The sequence below is a fragment of the Sorex fumeus genome, unplaced genomic scaffold (genome assembly GCF_029834395.1).
Source record: "Sorex fumeus unplaced genomic scaffold, SorFum_2.1 ptg000036l, whole genome shotgun sequence".
Taxonomy (NCBI): Eukaryota; Metazoa; Chordata; class Mammalia; order Eulipotyphla; family Soricidae; genus Sorex; species Sorex fumeus.
Genome location: NW_026606093.1, coordinates 3,976,930 through 3,997,430, shown reverse-complemented (window position 1 = coordinate 3,997,430; position 20,501 = coordinate 3,976,930). Strand labels below are relative to the sequence as shown.

The 20,501-nt window shown below is 53.7% G+C and overlaps 1 protein-coding gene across 1 annotated transcript; it reads left to right on the top strand.

Moving 5' to 3' along the window:
* Positions 1-327: 327 nt before the first annotated feature.
* On the top strand, positions 328-19,794 carry WNT5B (Wnt family member 5B). The gene is made up of 4 exons (XM_056117889.1): positions 328-431; positions 1,750-1,997; positions 10,866-11,158; positions 19,336-19,794. Exons 1-4 carry the CDS (start codon positions 352-354, stop codon positions 19,792-19,794), a joined length of 1,080 nt encoding a protein of 359 aa, XP_055973864.1. The 5' UTR covers positions 328-351.
* Positions 19,795-20,501: the final 707 nt, after the last annotated feature.

Here is a 20,501-nt window from a genome sequence, read left to right as displayed (position 1 = left end):
CTGGGTCGGAGGGGGCCAGCGGAGGGGACGCCCAGGCTGCCAGCGCTGCGTGCAGCACCTCTGTTCCCCGCGGGACTTGGTCCCAGACGGTCCCGCAGCCTTTTCCGAGGGATGCGCTCTGGAGTGGGGTGGGCACCCGCCGCCCAGGGGGTAGCAGATCAGGGGAGCGGGAGGGGAAGGGTGGCGTGGGGCTAGGTGCACCTCCCCCCCCCCCTCCCCGGGGCCCTCCCCTCTCTGGTGTCCTTCCACGCTGACCTGCCCTTTCCCTTCTGTCTCCTCCAGGAAGGCCGGCTTTGGATGCGGTGGGCCCCGGGGCTCTTCCCGGGGCGCTGGGCAGGGCTGAGGCCCAGGATGCCCAGACTGCTGCTGGCCGCCGCTGCCCTGCTCCTCTCCGGCTGGGCCCCGCTGCCGGCCGAGGCCAGCTCCTGGTGGTGAGTGCGTGCACCCCAGCCTCCTGGAAACCCGGACGGGAGCCCTGCACCATCACCCCGCCTCAAACTCCCCCCTTCCTCTCCCTTCCTATGTGCACACCTCCAGGTTGGACGAAATAGCTCTTTTGTTGCAACTGGATCGATAAGGATATTGATTTTTTAAAAATGTTTCCCTTTTTTTCTTTGGCTGGCGGGAGCAGGGAGAGTGGGACTCGCGGGCTTAGTTTGCAGACGGAGCGTGTGTGACTTGCTTTTCCTCTCTGGCCACTGCTGTCACTGGTTGTGTGGCCACAGCTCCCAGTAACCCCAGGCGGAGGTCTGCGCCCGCCCCGGAGTTTTCCCCGCAGAAGGGAAATCAAACCTTCTGATTCCCGGGGTTAGAGAGCCTCCGAGCCCATCCCGATGGCTGAGACAAGCATCCAGAATAGATCGCCCAGTCCAGAGGCTGGATTCTAGGTGAAGGCAAAGGAGCCAGAGTACAGTGGGGAGGGCGTTTGCCTCGCATGCCGCTGACCCAGAGTCCAGCCTCAGCATCCCATACAGTCCCCTGAGCACTGCCAGGAGCGATCTCTGAGTGCTGAGTCTAGAGTAATCCCATCCCTGAACACAGCCAGGTGTGGCCCCAAACTTAAACCAAACCAGACCAGCCCAGACTAATAGAAGCATGAGGGTGGTTTGGCTTTTTTAAAAGGGACTTGAGAGCCCGAGAGATAGTACAGTGGGTTGGGTGCTTAACTTGCGTGTAGCTGATCCGGGTTCGATCCCTGGCATCTCCGATGATCCCCCTGAGCACACCCAAGAGTGATTCCTGCGTGGAGAGGCAGGAGTGACCCTGAGCACCACTGGCTGTGGCCCCCAAACAAACAACAACAACAAAATATTAAAAGGGAACTTACTGCGTTCCTTCCCATGCCCTGCCCTTGGTCTAAGGAGAACGAATCGGTCCTGGCCTCTAAATACGTCTGACTCCTCTGCTGAGGCACTTTTGGAATAGAGTCTGTCTGAGCCACCTAGTCTGGGCGCCTTCCTTGGTTCGCCAGCTGGTTTCCAGACAAAAGCTCCCCCGTGGCATGCAGTGCTCTGTCCATCACCCTGAAACTGTGTCTTCGGCACTGGGCATCAAACTGTTGGATCTTGCCTCTGCGTCCCCACATGCCCTCTTGTCTTCACTCACTTTCCAACCCACCTGGCACCCACCCAGGGTGTGCTCGAGCGCCATGGGGGTGGGTGAGATGCTGTGCCCCCCCAACCCCCCCCACGCCGTGCCCTCGCTCACTTGCCCATCTTCCTTCCGTTGTCTGACTCCCTGCTGCTCTAGGTCGTTAGCTCTGAACCCAGTGCAGAGACCCGAGATGTTTATCATCGGTGCCCAGCCTGTGTGCAGTCAGCTTCCGGGGCTCTCTCCCGGCCAGAGGAAACTGTGCCAACTGTACCAGGAGCACATGGCCTACATAGGGGAGGGCGCCAAGACGGGCATCAAGGAGTGCCAGTACCAATTCCGGCAGAGGCGGTGGAACTGCAGCACGGTAGACGACACATCTGTCTTCGGGAGAGTCATGCAGATAGGTAAGAGGCCCGGGCACTGAGCCGACCCGCCTGGGTGCCAGGGTGCCCTCCGGGACTGCTCCCGGGACAGCCTGGTGGCTTCTGCTTTCTTAGAGGTCCCGTGCATCTCAGAGGGCAGGGTGGGCAGAGACCCTAAGTCATTGCCTATCTGAGTACTCAGCTGACTCTCTGCTTAGTGGCATCCGGTGAATTTGGGGTGAAGTATCTGGGTGAAGCTGGGGGATTTGCCCCACATCAGGCCTCCTTGGAGAGCCTCAAGCAGTTGTCATTAGCTGGAATGTGTGTGTGTTGGGGAGGGGGGACTTTTGCTTCTTCCACTGGGACCTGAGAAAAAGAGAAAACTTCCCCTCTAGCCTCTAGATCCAGCACTGATATTTTATTTTTTTTTAATTTTTTTGCTTTTTGGGTCACACCCAGCAATACACACAGGGTTTACTCCTGGCTCTCTGCACTCAGGAACTACCCCTGGCGGTGCTCAGGGGACCCTATGGGATGCTGGGAATGGAACCCGGGTGGGCCGCGTGCAAGGCAAACGCCCTACCCTCCATGCTATCACTCCAGGCCCAGCACTGATATTTTCACTGGAAGGAGAATGTGTGTGAAACTGCGGGGAAGGAGCAGAGGAAGGAAGAAAGGGACGAGCTCCTCGCCCCCCCCCCCCCCCATCCTAGTCCCTTCCCCTCAATCACTCCTGCCCTTGAGAAGGATTCTGCTGGTGACCCTGTTACTTCTCTGGAGGTGTGATGGGGGATTGGGGGTGGCTAATTGTTTTACGTCCTTTTGAAATGCAATCCTCCCCTCCCTGGCAAGAAATAGAGAAATCTGGCCCTATTCTTCTGACTCATCCCAGGGGCCATAAAAGGAAGGTGTTAGCTGAGTTCTCCTGTCTCACATTCTTCTAGAAAACCCCTTCCCCCCCCCAAAAAAAAGCAATATCCTGAAGTTAAGCAGTCGGAGCCTTCTCCCACAGGGACCTTAGCATACAGGGTCAGACCTGCACTGGGCCTCCTTCTAGGCTAAGCTCCTGCTGCCTTCAGGACACACCCGCAGCCCTACTAGGTCTTGCCAGAGTGGTCTCCTGACTGTCTTCCTGAGCAGCCCCAGGACTGGGGGCAGGAGACGGACCCATTCTCCTCAAACTTCCTTCGTCAGGCCCACCTATAGTGCAGCAGGCAGGACACTTGCCTTGCGCACAGCCAACCTGAGAGTTTGATCCCTGACACCCTCAGGGGTCCCTCTGTCAGAGCCAGGTGTAAGCCCCGAGCACTGCCAGGTGTGGCCCCCAAACAGCCACAAAAGTCCAATCCTTTAAGTCTTTGTTTCTTCCCCGTGAAAGTTCAGTTAGCAGGACTCTGCCCTGGGTTGGGGGTGAAAATAGGGTGGGCAGAGACCAAGGCATCCACGACTGCTTTAAGGGAACGGGTCTTTTCCAGGCGCCGGTGCACGCCTGGAATGGGCTCGGTCCCTTGCGTGTGTTCTGTGGTCTGTGTGAAGGTCCCCAGACGGGGCCTGACTGTAGAAGAAAGAGGGTTGGCATCCTAGGGGCCCGGCTGGGTGCAGACGGCCCTTGCTGACGCCCCGTGAGGCTCCCTCTGGACTCCCTCTGCGCCCTGAGCTCTTATGAATGGAACACTTCTGTTTGCCTTGTTTCCACCATTCCGTTTTGTAGCTTTACCCGGGAAGCTGGTTCCTTCCTGGGTCCTGAGTAGCTCTTGCTATCAATTGCCTATTAATCGCCGGCTTCCAAGACCCTTCTGGGAGCTGTTGCAGAAGTTGACCACCAGAGGGCAGCAGGCAGCACAGTGGGAGCAGCTGGCTCAGGTCCCTGCAGGGGAGAGTGGAACCGTGGGGACCCCTCCCCACCAAAGACACTGACTTACTTCTTTCACGGCCTTGCTCTTAAGGGAGGGCCAAAAAGCAAAGTCTCTTGGGTCGCTCCGTGGCTGGCTTCTTCTTGAGCCTTGAAATAGTTTGTTTCCCCTTGACGTTGTTTCACGTACAGGGCCTGGAGCAATAGCATAGGGCTAAGGTGTTTGCCTCCAAGGCAGCTGACCTGGTCCGGTCCGGGGCACCCCGTAAAGTGCTCTGAGTCCAGCCTGGAGTAAGCCCTAAACATAGCTGGGTTTGGCCCCCCAAAGAAACAGCAACAAAAGTGTTTCACAGATAGAGAAACCCTCTACGTTGCAGATCCAGAAGCCCGGGTTCAGTCTCATTGCTGAGGGGTTGGAGTCCTTGCCTTGCTTCCAGCTGACTGGGGGTCGATCCCGGCGTCCCATGGGCTCCCCCAAGCACTGCCAGGAATGATTCCTGACTCCAGAGCCAGGAGTAACCCCTGAGCACCACTGGGTGTCGCCCAATCCTACCCAGCCCCCCCCCAAGAAAAAAATTTTGCTTGCTGACAGCCCTGGCAGAACACCCCAGATGCTCCACCCCAGGTGCTCCACAGCCCTGCAGAGCCTGCCACGCTCACTGTGATGCCCGCAGTCCAGAGATCAGAGTGGGCGCTCCAGCCGGTTCACCGAGAGCAGACCGAGCCGTGCAGCCACCGAGAGGGGCTGGGGTGCTGAGTCGGACTCAGCTGCAGCTCGCTACCCAAAAAGCCCAGTCCAGGAGCAGCCGTTGAGCTCTGCAAGGCACATTTGCTGAGGAGAGGAAGGAGAAATCAGGCATATGTCACTTGGAAAAGAGAAGACATAAAAGGCTTACTAGTTGTTTTCACATACCGGAGGCTGTCGAGTGGGAAGAGGATGAGATGGGGGAACTCCAGCAGGCAGAAGTTATAAGGGGGGATAGCTCCGCTTAATATAGGAAGAACCTTCTGGTGACTAGACCTATTTAAAAAGACAGGATGAAAAGCCGGGAAAAAAATCATAATAATGGCCAGACTGCAGAGATATTGCAAGGGTTAGGTAAGGTTCTCGCCTTGCACACAGCCAATCCGTGTTTGATCCCTGGCCCCACATAGGTCCCTCAACCCCCACCAGGAGTGATCCCTGAGTACCACTGAGTATGACCCCCAAACAGCAGCAACAGCTAGCACAAAATTAAAATCCAGCCTGATTTTCTAAGGGAAATGCTTGAAGGAACTCGGATGTGGTTAAATCCAGGTGGCAGCTTTGGTGCCTTCTTCCTGGCCGGGAGGGTGGAAACTGCACTGAAGGAGAATTCGGGGCATCTTCCATGCTCTGGGTCCAGGTGTCCTCCTTAAGGGCCTCTTTCATGGCACATCCTAGCTGTTCACTTGGACACCTGACACCGCAGGCCAGAGACACCTTGCTCCCTGCACCCCGTGGCCAGCACCTCAGTTCTGGTCCTAGCTTTTTCTTTCTCCAATCCACATCTGACCAGACACTGAGTCCTGAGAAAAACGGACGTTCTGATGGCTGGAGAGATGGTGCAGTGGTTAAGGCGCTTGTCTTGCACGTGGCCAAACCAGGTTCAATCCCCGAGCCCACCAGGAGTCCTTCAACACTGCCCGGTGTAGCCCCAAAACAAGCAAATCAGACAAGCCTAGTTGGCCTACCAGAAAAAAAATTACTCCATGCCCTCCCGGAAATCTTCCTTTTTCAGTGGAACAAACAGAAAGCTCCCAGCTGCCCCTGGGATGGGTCCAGCGCGCTCCCACCTCCGGCCCAGCCTCTGCTGCGTTACTGCTTTGGGGAACACTGACCAAGAGTTTTGTTTGTTGTTGTTTTTTCTTCTTTTTTTGCTTTTTGGGTCACACCCAGCGATGCTCAGGGGCTACCCCTGACTCTGCACTCAGGAATTACTCCTGGCAGTTTCTTAGGGGACCATATGTGATGCCGGGAATTGAAGTTGGGTCGGCCGCGTGCAAGGTAAACGCCCTATCCACTGTGCTATCACTGTGGCCCATGACCTAGACTTCTTAGTGGTGGCAGTCTGCTGTCCTTTATGGCTGGCCAAACAGGAAAACTCTAGCTTTCTAGAGTCGGGGCCTGCGGTGTGAAAGGGTTCGCTCTGGTTATAGGTTTTAGGTTTTAGGATCGCCATCAGCGTCTGTTAGGACCCACCCCCTTTTCTTTCGTTCCATATGCATAGTATTTCTTTCTTTTTTAATTGATTAATTTATGTTTTGGTGGCGGAGTGGGTCGCACACTTGGCGATGCTCAGGGGTTACTCCTGGCTCTGAACTCAGGAATCACTCTTGGCAGTGCTTGGGGGACCATATGGGATGCCCGGGATTGAACCTGAGTAGCTTGTGTGCAAGGCAAACGCCCTACCCACTGTGCTATCATTCTGGCCCCCGGTACTTCTTTTTAATTTTTCTGTAGTTTAGGTAACATGGTTTTTGAGCCGTGAATATTTTCATGGTTTTAATAAACAGTAACTATACCTTCACCACCACTGTAGGACCCAGGACCCTCCCCCATCGTCCTGGTCATTTCTAGTCTGCCTCCTCTTCCCTCAGTGCTCTCTGCCTGCCATGCTTACCACGGTCGTGCAGTCAAAGGCCCAGGGTTTGACCTCTTTTAATATTGTCCATCCCCTTATTTTGCTTCTCTATAAACCAGAACCTGGTTTTTGTTCTCCCTCTGACTAACTTCACAGGCTGCCCTTCATTTCTAGTCAATTGGCAGCAAACAAAGACTTCCTCTTTTTTTTTTTTTGGAGTTGTGTTTTCTATACTACCATTTCTTTTTTTTTTTTTTTTTTTTTTTTTTTTAGCACAGCGGTAGGGTGTTCGCCTTACAAGCGGCCAACATGGCCGACCCGAGTTCGATTCCTCCGCCCCTCTCGGAGAGCCCGGCAAGCTGCCGAGAGTATTCGATATGCCAGACACAGTAACAACAAAGTCTCCAATGGAGACGTTACTGGGCCCGCTCGAGCAAATCGACGATCAATGGGAGGGACTTTACCTTTACCTTTACCTTTTTTTTTTTAAGTTTTTTAAACCCTTTTTTTCTTTTTGGGTCATGCCTGGCGAAGCACAGGGGTTGCTCCTGGCTCATGCACTCAGGAATTACTCTATGAGATGCTGGGAATCGAACTCAGGTTGGCCGCATGCAAGGCAAATGCCCTACCCACTGTGCTATTGCTCCAGCCCCTTTTAAACCATTTTTATTTAGGTTCTGGGATTTACAGTATTGTCATTCCAGTACCACACCCACCACCGGAGAGACTCTTCTTGTTTATCGCTGTCCCAAGTACCCCTCACACCTACCCCCTTGTAAGCTCAGTTCTATAGATCTATAGATCAGATCTATATCTAGATTCTATATCTATATATAGATTCTATGTCTATATGTAGATTCTATAGATCAGATCTATATATAAATCTTTTTTGTGGGGTAGCCACATCCAGTGGTGCTCTGGCTTTTTGCTCAGGCATCACTCCTGACGGAACTATATGGGGTGCCGGGGATCAAGCCAGGGTCTGCCATGCACTAGGCAAGCGACCTTCTCATGGTACTTTCACTCCTTTTGCCCCTAGACAAAATCTTCAGTTCTGATGACATTGGCTGTTTGCTGTTCCCTTACTATGTCTCTTTGTTCACGGATATTTGGGATAGATCACATTTTTTTAAATTGTGGAGTTGGTGACATCAACAGATATATGGGCTAAACTGGAATTCCACAAATCATAAAGCAGGTTGAACTTTTTTTTTTCAAAAACTTGTTCTTTTTTATAGGTATATAAAAATTTAAATTTAATATCATGAATAATTCTTTGCTAAAACATTTATGATTTAGATGAAATAGCTAAACCCTACAAATGTAAATGAGTAAGAGTGAAGAGAGTGAAGAAACATTTAAGGGGAGAATCTGAATAGGCCCATGGTGTGTTTTATCCTTAGAAAGGGAATATTGGCAGTTAGGTTAGAAACTATTTCTTATCTTCTTTAAACAATGTTATTGCAGGGTGCTTCACCGGCCAGATGGTTCACTGTTCTGTTTGTGTTTTGGTTTTTGGACCACACCACACTCAGGGCTTATTCTTGGCCCTCCATTCAGGGATCATTCGTGGTAGTTCTGAGGGAACCATATGGGGTGCCCAGTATTGAATATGTATTAGCCATCACTGTATCACTGTCATCCCATTGTTCATCAATTTACTCGAGCAGGCACCAGTAACGTCTCCATTTGCCCCAGCCCTGAGATTTTAGCAGCCTCTCCTTACTCGTCCTTCCCAACGCTGCCATATTGGAGGCTCTTTCAGGGTCAGGGGAATGAGACCCGTTATTGTTACTGTTTTTGGCATATCGAATATGCCTCTATGATTTGTTGCCTAGTATTAGCCATGTGCAAGGAAAATGCCCTACCTGCTGTCCTGTCTTGCTGCCCCCAGCTTGACTGTTTTTTATTTGTCTGTTTTGTTTTGTTTTGTTTTTGGGCCATGCCTGGCAATGCTCAGGGATTACTCCTGGTGGTGCTCCTGGGACCATATGGGATGCCAGGGATCGAACTCGGGTCAGCCTCATGCAAAGCAGGTGCCCACTGCCCTTTTTCCAGCCCCCAGGTTCACTGTTTCAAAGTGTATAGTTCACTGGAGAGTTGCCAGATTGTGCTACCATCTGTCTTCACTGCCTAATTGCAGACCGTGTTCATGACTCTAAAGAAACTGCATACTCATTAGAACTCACTCTCCAACCCTTTTCTCCTCCTCAAGCTCCAGATAATCATTAATCTCTGAATCTCTCTGTCCCTGTGAATTTTCATATTATGAACATTTTATGTAAATGGAACCATATAATACATGGCATTTAAAATTGTTTGTTTTGGGGCCACACCCAGAGGTGCTCACGGCTTCCTCTGAGCTCTGTGCTCAGGGACCACTCCTAGGTGGGACCATGAATAATGCTGGAGATGGACATGGACCTGGGTCAGCCTCTTTTTTTTTTCGTTTTGGAAGCCATAGTTATGTTTATTTTAAATCAAATTACGAAAAGTATATTTAGTGTTTTTATAACCTCTCGATGAACACAACTCCAGAGATAAATGGCACTATAAAGGCCTCCTAACAGAATAGACATATCAAAAGCAGCTCCGTCTAAAATAGAAACCACTGTCTTGGTAAAAATTATTTTCATTTTTTCAACAAAATAACAAGCAACACAGTAAAATATTAAATATACATATATGATTGAAAAGGTGATTCTATTGGCCAAAGAAGAAACTTTGTGACTTATTTCATTGGTTGTGGGCCAGCCTCTTGCAAGGCATATGCCCTACCTGCTGTGCTATCTGTCCTGGCCAACATGTAACCTGTTGTATTCCATTCAGTATGGAATCAAAAGCTAAGTGGCTCTCTTAGGGCCACCATTCCAAAGGTTTTCCATGTTGTGCTTTATTATGTTTTTGCTTGGTCCCCCCCCCCCCTTTTTTTTTTTGCGGAGGGCGGGGTAGTACTCACCAGGAGTGCTCAAGTGCTTAAAACTCCTGATTCTTCTGGTTCAGAGTTGGGGCATCCCTACAGTAGTGCCCAAGAGATTCTGCAGCGCCAGGGACAAAGTCAGGACCACAGCCCACACCTGCGTAGCACCTTCTCCAGCCCTTGGAGCCATCTCGCTGGCCCCATTCTTGGTTACTTTTTATGGCTGAATAGTATTCCACCACCTGGGTCATACCACATTTTATTTACCCACGCACATGCTGATAGACACGTGCTGATGTTGATTCTACTCATTTTGGCTATTGCAAACCATGCAATGAATGATGGTTCACGTGCAAGTTTTTGGGTGGACATATGTTTTCATTTATCCCTTGGAGTGGATTTTTGGGTCATATGTTAATGCTATGCTTAACCTTTTGAGAAGCTGCCAGACTCTTTTTCAAAACAGCTGTGCTGTCGAACATTCCCACGAGCAGTACATGAGGCTTCCAGTTTTTCCATACCCTCACCAACTGGTTATTCAATAATGCCTTTTCCATTCCGGCCATCCTGTGGGTGCGAAGTGGTATCTCATCTTGCTTCTGACTTAGATTTCCCTGGTGACTGAGTGTTATTTTTCAAAAACATTTCCATTGGAAGTAGAAGTCTGTCCGCTTATGTGTTTTTAAGTGGTTCAACACTTTGGACTTTTGACTGGAAGTGACCTTCATTTTACATCTTATTTATTTTCCCCTTTGAGACACACCCAGCGGTGCTTATTTATAGCTTACTCCTGGCTCTGTGCTCAGGGAGTCCTCCTAGTGGGACTTGGGGGGACCCTGTGGGATGTTGGGGATCAAACTGGGTTGGCTGTGTACAAGAGAAGTGCCCAAGCGGCTGTACTGTCTCTCCAGCCCCCGGATGTGGCTCTTTAGAGAGAGAGAGGACCGGCTTCCCCAAACACGTGGCTCCCTGGGTCTGTCAGGTTAGGAGGTGGGCTGGGCCCTGTGACAGGCAGAGAGAAGCAGCTAGGAAAATTCTAGATGCTAGAATTCTAATTCCCATTCTATTCCTCACCTCGGCCACTGACTGGCAAGAAAGTGGCACCTGTAAAGAAGATGGACGGGTGCGCTCTGGCAGGGAGGGCTGGTTCTGTGGGGAGCAGTTGGTGTCCGGTTCGAGTCCTGCTTTGGGCATGATTTCTCGCTCTAGGGGATGGGTGTGAGTGCAGGCCAGGACTTCGTTCTGAACGTGTGTTCTAGGGCCAAGGAACGGAGTTTCAGCTCCTGATCAAAAGAAGATTCTGGGAGGCTGAAGGATAGTCCAGCAAGTTGGGCGTTTGCCTTGCACGCTGCTGGCCCGAGTTCGATCCCCAGCATCCCATGGGGTCCCCTGAGCACGCCAGGAGTCATTGCTGAGTCCTGAGCATCGCGGGGTGTGACCCCAAGAGCAAGGGGCGGGCAAAGAGAGAAGCTTCCAGGCCGCAGCCCCTGGGCCCGGCGACGTGGGCGCGGAGCTGACCGCGCCTTGCCTTGCAGGCAGCCGGGAGACGGCCTTCGCCTACGCCGTGAGCGCGGCCGGGGTGGTCCACGCCGTCAGCCGCGCGTGCCGCGAGGGCGAGCTGTCCACGTGCGGCTGCAGCCGGGCCGCGCGGCCCCGGGACCTGCCCCGGGACTGGCTGTGGGGCGGCTGCGGCGACAACGTCGAGTACGGCTACCGCTTCGCCAAGGAGTTCGTGGACGCCCGCGAGCGGGAGAAGAACTTCGCCAGAGGGTCCGAGGAGCAGGGCCGCGTGCTCATGAACCTGCAGAACAACGAGGCGGGCCGCAGGGTAAGCGGGCGTCCTCGAGCGGGGGCCTCCCTCCGGACCCCTGTCCGGGAGGCGCGGCCGCCCGCCAGGCGCGGCCTCTTTGGCTTGGGGGTCGCCTGTGGCTGCTGGGGGTCGCTCCGGGCGAGGGCTCGGACCGGAGGGCAGTCGCGAGCAACGGTGACTTCCTCCGTGAGTGCTGCCCACTCGGGTCTGTGTCAGCCAGCGGACCCAGGGACCAGGCAAGCTGCTGTACTGAGATCTTAGATGAGCCTTCAGAACTGGAGAGTGGCTGCTCGCTCCTCCCTCCCTCCCTCCCTCCCTCCCTCCCTCCCTCCTTCTTTCCTTCCTTCCTTCCTTCCTTCCTTCCTTCCTTCCTTCCTTCCTTCCTTCCTTCCTTCCTTCCCCTTCCTTCCTTCCCTTTCCTTCCCCTTTCTTCCTCCCTTCCCTTCTTTCCTCCCTCCCTCCCTCCCTCCCTCCCTCCTTCCTTCCTTCCTTCCTTCCTTCCTCCCTCCCTCCCTCCCTCCCTCCCTCCTTCCTTCCTTTCTCCCTCCCTCCCTCCCTCCCTCCTTCCTTCCTTCCTTCCTTCCCCTTCCTTCCTTCCCTTTCCTTCCCCTTTCTTCCTCCCTTCCCTTCTTTCCTTCCTCCCTCCCTCCTTCCTTCCTTCCTTCCTTCCTTCCTTCCCCTTCCTTCCTTCCTTCCCTCCTTCCTTTCCTCCTTCCCTCCTTCCTTCCCTCCTTCCTTCCTTCCTTCCTTCCTTCTTCCTTCCTTCCCCTTCCTTCCTTCCCTTTCCTTCCCCTTTCTTCCTCCCTTCTTTCCTTCCTCCTTCTCTCCCTCCCTCCCTCCCTTCTTCCTTCCTTCCTTCCTTCCTTCCTTCCTTCCTTCCCCTTCCTTCCTTCCCTTTCCTTTCCCTTTCTTCCTCCCTTCCTCCCTTCTTTCCTTCCTCCTTCCCTCCCTCCCTCCCTCCCTCCTTCCTTCCTTCCTTCCTTCCTTCCTTCCTTCCTTCCCTCCCTCCTTCTTCCCTCCTTTTCCTTCCTCCCTCCTTCCTTCTCCCTTCCTCCCTCCCTCCCTCCCTCCCTCCCTCCTTCCTTCCTTCCTTCCTTCCTCCCTCCCTCCCTCCCTCCCTCCTTCCTTCCTTCCTCCCTCCCTCCCTCCCTCCCTCCCTCCTTCCTTCCTTCCTTCCTTCCTTCCTTCCCCTTCCTTCCTTCCCTTTCCTTCCCCTTTCTTCCTCCCTTCCCTTCTTTCCTTCCTCCCTCCCTCCTTCCTTCCTTCTTCCTTCCTTCCCCTTCCTTCCTTCCTTCCCTCCTTCCTTTCCTCCTTCCCTCCTTCCTTCCCTCCTTCCTTCCTTCCTTCCTTCCTTCTTCCTTCCTTCCCCTTCCTTCCTTCCCTTTCCTTCCCCTTTCTTCCTCCCTTCTTTCCTTCCTCCTTCTCTCCCTCCCTCCCTCCCTTCTTCCTTCCTTCCTTCCTTCCTTCCTTCCTTCCTTCCTTCCCCTTCCTTCCTTCCCTTTCCTTTCCCTTTCTTCCTCCCTTCCTCCCTTCTTTCCTTCCTCCTTCCCTCCCTCCCTCCCTCCCTCCTTCCTTCCTTCCTTCCTCCCTCCCTCCCTTCCTTCCTCCTTCCTTCGTTTCTCCTTCCCTCCACCCCTTCCTTCCTCTCCAGCCCAAGATATACATGCACATACAACTCAAGTGATTTAGCTCAGCCATATCTCTGGTCCACAAATGACAATGTCTTAAAAATTAAATTGGGGTCGGAGAGATACTACAGGGGATAAAGTCTTGAATGTGGCTGACCCTTGTTCAGTCCCCAGCACCACAGATGGTCCCCCAAGCACTACGAGAAGTGATCCCTGAGCACAGAACTAGGAGTAAGCCCTGAGCACCGACCGCCAAGTGTAGCTTCAGCCTCTGCTCCCCATCAAAAGAGAAATTGCTAGGACTGGAGCGATAGTACAGCGGATCTATCGGGTACCTGCCTCGCAAGTGGCTAACCTGGCTTAGTCTCCGGCACCCTCCATGGTCCCTCGAGCTCTGCTAGGAGTGATCCTGAGCTCACAGTCGGGTTAAGCCCTGAGAACAGCTGGTGTAGCCCCCAAACACACAAACACACAAGCAAAAAACAGGTTTGTTAGTGTTTGGGTAACGGAAGACAGATATATTTCTAGAAACATGCTTATTTGTCAGCAAAAAGGAACTGATGGAGGGGCAGTAGCTGATGAAGGGAACTGCAGGTGTCTTGCATGGGCCAGGGTCTCGGGGTGCTGAGCCTCCTGGAGCTCTGGCATATGTTCCGCATCATCCGTAGCAAGGAAGCCAGAGCAACGAAGTCAAAACGAGAAGGTGCAGGCTGGAGTGGAAGTACAGCGGGCAGGGAGTTTGCCTCACATGCATCTGACCTGGCTTTGATCCTCAGCACCCCAAATGGTCCCCCAGTCCTAGCCAGGAGTGTTCCCTGAGCTCCAGGACTGAAGTAAGCCCTGAGCACTTCCAGGTGTGGTCCCCAAGCATATAGCAATAACAACCAACTGGATTTGTCTTTCTCTTTTGTCTTAAGACACTCTCAGTAGCTTTTTTACGTAGCCCCTGTTCAGAGGCTGTTTTTGCCGGGTCTGAGGAGGTGTGTGTAGGTGCATGTGTGAGTGTGTCTGGGCGTGGGGGCTTGATCTGTGACTAAGCCTCTGGTCTTGCTTTGATCTGTGATTATTACGGTAGAAGCCTGGGAAGAGGGGCCAGAGTGATAGTACAGTGGGGTGGGCTTTTACCTTGCACGCGGCCAACCCAGGTTTGATCCCCGGCACCCCAGGTCCCCCAAGCACTGCCCATAATTCCTGAGTGCAGAGCCAGGAGTAACTCCTGAGCACTGCCAGATGTGGCCCCAAATCCCCCCCCCCCAAAAAAAACCCACAAAACAACAAAAAATCCCTGGGCAGAGGTCAAAAGTATCTTAAGGAAACTTTCACTCTGCGGGCATCCATGATGCTGCCTCAGTCTCCCCCACAATCCCCAGCCCCCAGAGTCTTCTGTCTTCCTCTCTGCTTGGGAGACCAAATGCCAGTTTGGGGATATCTAACCATTAGCAAGGTTAGTTTCAAAAAGGAAAAAAAAAAGGATCTCAACTTTATCCTCCCACTGTGCAAATTAATTTGCAACAACCCAGTTCATCTTAAATTTACCTGGTCCTTAAATTCTGTCCTGCCTACCAACAGCCTCTGAGCTGCATTGAGGAGCAATTAACACTTTTTTTTTAATTACTTTTCTTTTCTTTTTGGGTCATGCCCGGTGATGCACAGGAATGCTCTCAGGAATCACTTCTGGCAGTGCTCAGGGGACCATATGGGATGCTGGGAATCGAACTCAGGTCGGCTGCATGCAAGGCAAATGCCCTCCCCGCCGTGCTATTGCTCCAGCCCCTGGACACTTTTTTTGAGGGAGCGTTACTGGCCTCTGAGGACAGGACCCCCCATCTCCCCTTTTCCAACACCCCAAAGTTACCCTTTGCTTGGGTGAGCACTGTAGCATGCAGACAAAGGCTCCGTATTCCCTCCAGGAGTTCAGCTTCCTGGAAGGAGGGAACTGGGGCTCTCTGGCAACTAACTAGGCACCCGTCCTACTCACCCCTCTTTCAGTCAGTCTTGACCCCTCTTCTGCTGGCTCCTCATTTTATGGCCCTTAATTGTTTGCTTGTTGCTGTGGCCTTATCTCCCTCCCCTCCCCCCTCCCCTCCCCTCCCCCCTCCCCTCCCCTCCCCCCTCCCCTCCCCAGCCCTTGATCTCCCCTGCACCCCCCTTTCCCACTGAGAATTCCCTGCCTGCTTTTGACCAGCTCGCTAAGGAGCAGACCTAAGCCGTCCATCACCATCTGAAGCCAGAGATACCTACCCCTCCATCCCCGCCCCACGTTCCCGAAGATTCCCCGGAGGCCCCGAGAAAAAACGTTCCCCCCACCCCCAGCCCCAGGACCCAGATTCGTCTGTGACACTATAGCCAGTGAGTGGCAGGTCGCACACGGAGGGCCACTTGGGCTGACTTGGCAGGACATTTCTCTTGGCCCCTGTGAGTTTCCGGCAGCCTGTGTTGATGACTGGCAGCCAGAGGGGCCAGTTGGGGGCAGGTCATTGCCCTGTATCCCTCGTCCAGATGAAAGCCGCCTATTCTAGTGACACTGCTGTCACCGGCTCCTCAGCCCCTCAGACAGCCAAGGGAGGAGAGTGGACCAGCTGGGAGGCAAAATGTAGCCCCCGCCCCTCACCACCACCGAAAAAGACAGCACCGTAGCACTGTCCTCCCGTTGTTCATCGATTTGCTCGAGCGGGCTCAGTAACGTCTCCATTTTTTTGAGACTTGTTCTTACTGTATTTGGCGTATGTCACGGGTAGCTTGCCAGGCTCTTCCCAGTAGCTTGCGGGGCTCTCCGAGAGGGGCGGAGGAATCGAGCCCAGCTCAGCCTCAGGCAAATGTATGGGGTGAGTCTTTGGACACGGGAGGTGGGGAGAGAGAGAGAGAGAGAGAGAGAGAGAGAGAGAGAGAGAGAGAGAGAGAGAAACACTTTATGTCCTATCAATAACAAAATATTTAGCCAACAGGGGGACTGGGGGTCTAGCCCAAGTGCTGGAGCAAAAGCCTAGCATGGGCATTTGAGGCCCTGAGTTCAACATTGCCCCCTGCAGTGCTGAGTGCAGTCCTGGTGACCTGTCTGCAAATACCCCAAAACAAGCAAAAAAAAAAAAAAGACAATACCTACAAGAGTGTCTCTCCCATATCTTCCCAGGGGGAACGGAGGAAAGGAGGTGGTCCTGAGTGAGACTCATGGCACGTTTCCTTTTGCAGTTGTGTTTTTGTTTTTTGTCTTTTTACTGAAATGCTTGCCTGTGTTCTGAGTGGTCTTGCCTTGGCTTCCCTTCCCCAGATCACCTAAGTGTTTGCTCCTGGGAGATGCTTATCCAGCCCTCACTTGGCACACAGCATTAGGGCCTTAATGCTTCCTGCGCCCGGCAGATGCCGGCCACCCCTCTCCAAGCCGAGCTCCATTTCTAGAGGAATGTGGGCTCCAGCTTGGAGCAGGGGCGTTTGTTTAGGAGGCTAATTGCAAAGCTGTCTTTGAAGTGCCTGCTGGAATGGAGTGTGGGGTCCTTTATGTCTGGGCCTGGAGCTGCCAGCCGCATGCTGGCGCTGTTAGCCCCGGGAGGGGCCTTGCCCGCCTTCTCCACCTAAGCTGCTGTTAAGCCCCAAGCCCTAAGGTAGGAACTCGGCCGCGGATGAGTCAGTGGGGCGGCCTTCAGGGTGGCCTTGAGGAAGTGACTGGGCCCTTCCAGAAGCTTCATTTCCCCACCATCAAACTAGTGGGATGATTCCATGCCAGGATAAAAACAAAACAAAACCAAAAAAAAGCCCTGTAACAAGCAGGAAGAATTTTGACAATAGCAGTAATCTGAGCTGATGTCGTGCTTAAGCTCTCATCTTTGCACCTGCAGTTCCTCTGCAGAGCGCTGCATAAAGACAGGATCTGGGGACTCTTGAAAAGAAAGCAGAGAACCCCTTGAAAAATGAGTCCTGACTCAGTTGGGGACAATAGCGACGGGCGACGGGCGGGCGTAAGGAAATGTGCCGCCGCCCGCCTGCATTTTGATCTGCCATCTGCACTTCTGGGCCGGTTGCCAGGGCTCTTGGCCACGGGCATCAGGCCGCTTTCATCGGGAAACTCTGTCAGCAGCTTTCTGGGCCTCTCTTGTGTTTCACTTTTAATTTGGGAGAGCCCAAGTGCAGGTCATTCCCCATGGTGGTGCTTGCGACTTCCGAAGTGAACTTGCTTTCAGATCAACCAGTCCCGTGAGATGGGCCCAGTGGTTGCCACCCAAGTCTCACCTCTCCCCACTCCAATGGGTGAGTGTTTGGGGTGTTTGGGGTAGCAGAAAGCACTCTTGCTTGCAGATGGATTTTGTGTGTGTGTGTGTGTGTGTGTGTGTGTGTGTGTGTGTGTGTGCTAGAGTCTCACGTGTGACATTTGTTTCTGATCTGGGTTTTGGTGTAGTTTGGGTACAGTGCTGGGGCTTCATACAAATGTGGGGGGTTGTTTGTTTCTTTTGTTTTTTTTGGGGGGCAGGTTATACCTGGCGATGCGCAGGGGTTACTCCTGGCTCACACACTCAGGAATTACTCCTGGTGACGCCCGGGGGACCCTATGGGATGCTGGGAATCAAACCCGGGTCAGCCGCGTGCAAGGAAAATGCCCTACCCGATGTACTATTGCTCCAGCCCCTCTGTGTGTGTGTGTGTGTGTTTGTGTTTGTTTGGGGCCACACCCAGCAGTGCTCAGGGCTTACTCCAGGTTCTGGACTCAGAGCTCACACTCCTGACACTGCTCAGAGACCATATGGGAACCTGGGGACCAAGTCAGTTGCGTGCCAGGCAAACTCCGTGCCCACCATTCTATCCATCCAGCCCCAGATGTGGTGGCGTTTGCTTGTTTGATGGAGAGGGTCCTGATGGCCCTCTGGACGTTAATGACCAAAGGTTAAGCCAGAAAGAGGAACTGCGAAGACCTCTGGGAGCCAGCAGTGTCGGGAGCCAGACGCTCGCAGGACCAGGCCCGGGGTCTCTGTTACAACCCAACCTGGTTAGCTTCTTTCTTTCCTTTTTCAATTTTTTGTTTGTTTGTTTTGGGGCCATACCTGGCACTGCTCAGGGCTTGCTCCTGGCTTTGTGGCTTTGTGATCAAGGATCACTCCCTGCAGTGCTTGGGAGAGCGAATGGGGTGCTCCCAGTCTGCCTTTTGCAAGGCAAGTGTCCTACCTCTCTGGTGTATTGTCCCCAAGTAGAATCTCTCTGGCCCCACAACTGGCTTCTTTTTTTTTTTCTTTTTCTTTTTTGGGTCACACGCGGCAATGCACAGGGATTACTCCTGGCTCATGCACTCAGGAATTGCTCCTGGCGGTGCTCGGGGGACCCTATGGGATGCTGGGAATTGAACCCGGGTCGGCCACGTGCAAGGCAAATGCCCTACCCACTGTGCTATCACTCCAGCCCCCACAACTGGCTTCTTTCTTCTGACTTCTAGCATATAAAATCTGGACACATTTTGTTGGTTTTTCATTACCCTGAGACTTTTGGCTTAGCTATAAACATCGGGATCAGAGAGATAGTCGAATGGCTTAGGTGCTCGCCTTGCCTGCTGCCAATCTGGATTCAATGCCTGGCGCCCTGCAGGGTCCCCTGAGCCTGCCCGGAGTGACCCTTGAGCACAGAGCCAGAAGTAAGATCTGAACACAGCCAGTGTGGCCCAAAAGGTATGCCACACACACACACACACACACACACACACACACACGCACGCACACACACACAGATAGGAATAGCCCTTTTCCCTGGTTGTAAAATTGACATTGATGGCAACAAGTTTTAAGGAATGAGAGATGGGTCGTGCAGAGTGGAAGGCCCCAAATAATGCCCTACAGCTGATCTGCCTGGCATTCCTCTTGTCTCTGGTCTCTTTATTTCTTTTTTTACTTTTTAATTTTTATGCCACACCCAACAGAGCTCAGGGTTTACTCCGGGTTCTGTGCTGGGGCGGGGGGGGGGGGGGGGGGAGTCACTCCTGGCAGAGTTCGGGGGACCATATGACATGCCAGGGATAGAAACCTGGGTCAGCCACACGCAGAGCTAGTGTCCTGCCCGCAGAACTATTGCTCCAGTCCTCCTTCCCTGGTGGTTTTCTACGTAATAGATAATCCATGTATCTGCTTTCAATCCATGCATCTGAGGAGCCTGGAATGTGAGTCACAGGTAAACATGCACGGGGAGGGGGTGCAGGGAGTGAAGGGATGGCAGAGAATTAGCACGGGGGGTGAGGCAGTTGCTTTGTATGCAGCCAAGCCAAGCTTGATGGTCCTCTGAGCACACTAGGACTGGTCCCGTAGCACTGCTAGTGTGACCCAACTTCTCTCATTCCCAATTAGTGAAGATACACGTCATTTGGAATTCGGGGGCCTGGGGGGGAGGTCCATACCTAGTGGTGCTGAGGGCTTCCTCCTGGCTCTGTGCTCAGGTAGGGCAGGGGACCGTGTGGGATGCCGGGGATGGACGGCAAGTGCCCCCATGCTGCGTTCTGGCTCCAGCCCAGCCTTCGGGACGCACACACAGGAGCCCCTTGGTCAGTGGCCCTTGCCTGGGATGACCGGGGCCCTCGCACTCCTTCTCTCTTCCCTCCAGGCTGTGTACAAGATGGCAGACGTGGCCTGCAAGTGCCACGGTGTCTCGGGGTCCTGCAGCCTCAAGACCTGCTGGCTGCAGCTGGCCGAGTTCCGCAAGGTGGGCGACCAGCTGAAGGAGAAGTACGACAGCGCGGCGGCCATGCGCGTCACCCGCAAGGGCAAGCTGGAGCTGGTCAACAGCCGCTTCAACCCGCCCACCCCGGAGGACCTGGTCTACGTGGACCCCAGCCCCGACTACTGCCTGCGCAATGAGACCACCGGCTCCCTGGGCACCCAGGGCCGCCTGTGCAACAAGACCTCGGAGGGCATGGACGGCTGCGAGCTCATGTGCTGCGGCCGCGGCTACGACCAGTTCAAGAGCACGCAGGTGGAGCGCTGCCACTGCAAGTTCCACTGGTGCTGCTACGTCAAGTGCAGGAAGTGCACCGAGGTCGTCGACCAGTACGTCTGCAAGTAGCCACCGGCCCCCCGCAGCGCCGCAGAGTTTATATGAGAGAAAGCTCTATAGATCTATTTTATATTTGTACGAACGAGGGGGTGCAGGACAACTGAATAAAAGGAGAAAACGGGAAGGGAAACGCGTCTTTAAGAGGCCCGGGAGGGGGCTGGAGCGAGAGCACAGCGGGGAGGGCGTCTGCCTTGCACGCGGCCGGCCCGGGTTCGAGTCCCAGCATCCCATAGGGTCCCCCGAGCACCGCCAGGAGTCATTCCTGAGTGCAGAGCCAGGAGGAACCCCTGTGCATCGCCGGGTGAGACCCAAAAACCAAAAATAAAAGAATAAAAAGAGAGAGGTCCGAGAGCGTTGGCGGTTTGGACTGAGCCGGGGCCGCCACTCTCCGAGGAAGGGGCTGGAGAAATGGGCCTCTCGGGATGGGGTCTCCGCTGTCCCCCACCTGGCCTGGAGGGTGGGGCGGTGCACAGGGTGGGTGGGCGGCTCTCTTGGGCCCTAGAGGTTCCGTGGAAAGTAGCTGGAACTCAACCCGTATGCCAGGGCACAGAGATAATACAGTGGGAAGGGTTCAATCCCCGGCACCCGGTAGGGCCCCCCAAGCCCTGCTAGGACTTACTCCCGATGCAGAGCTAGGAGTCAGCCCTGAGCACTGCTGGTCGTGGCCTCTCCAAAACCAGATAAACCAAAACCCACCCCAAGCCTTGGTGCCCCGT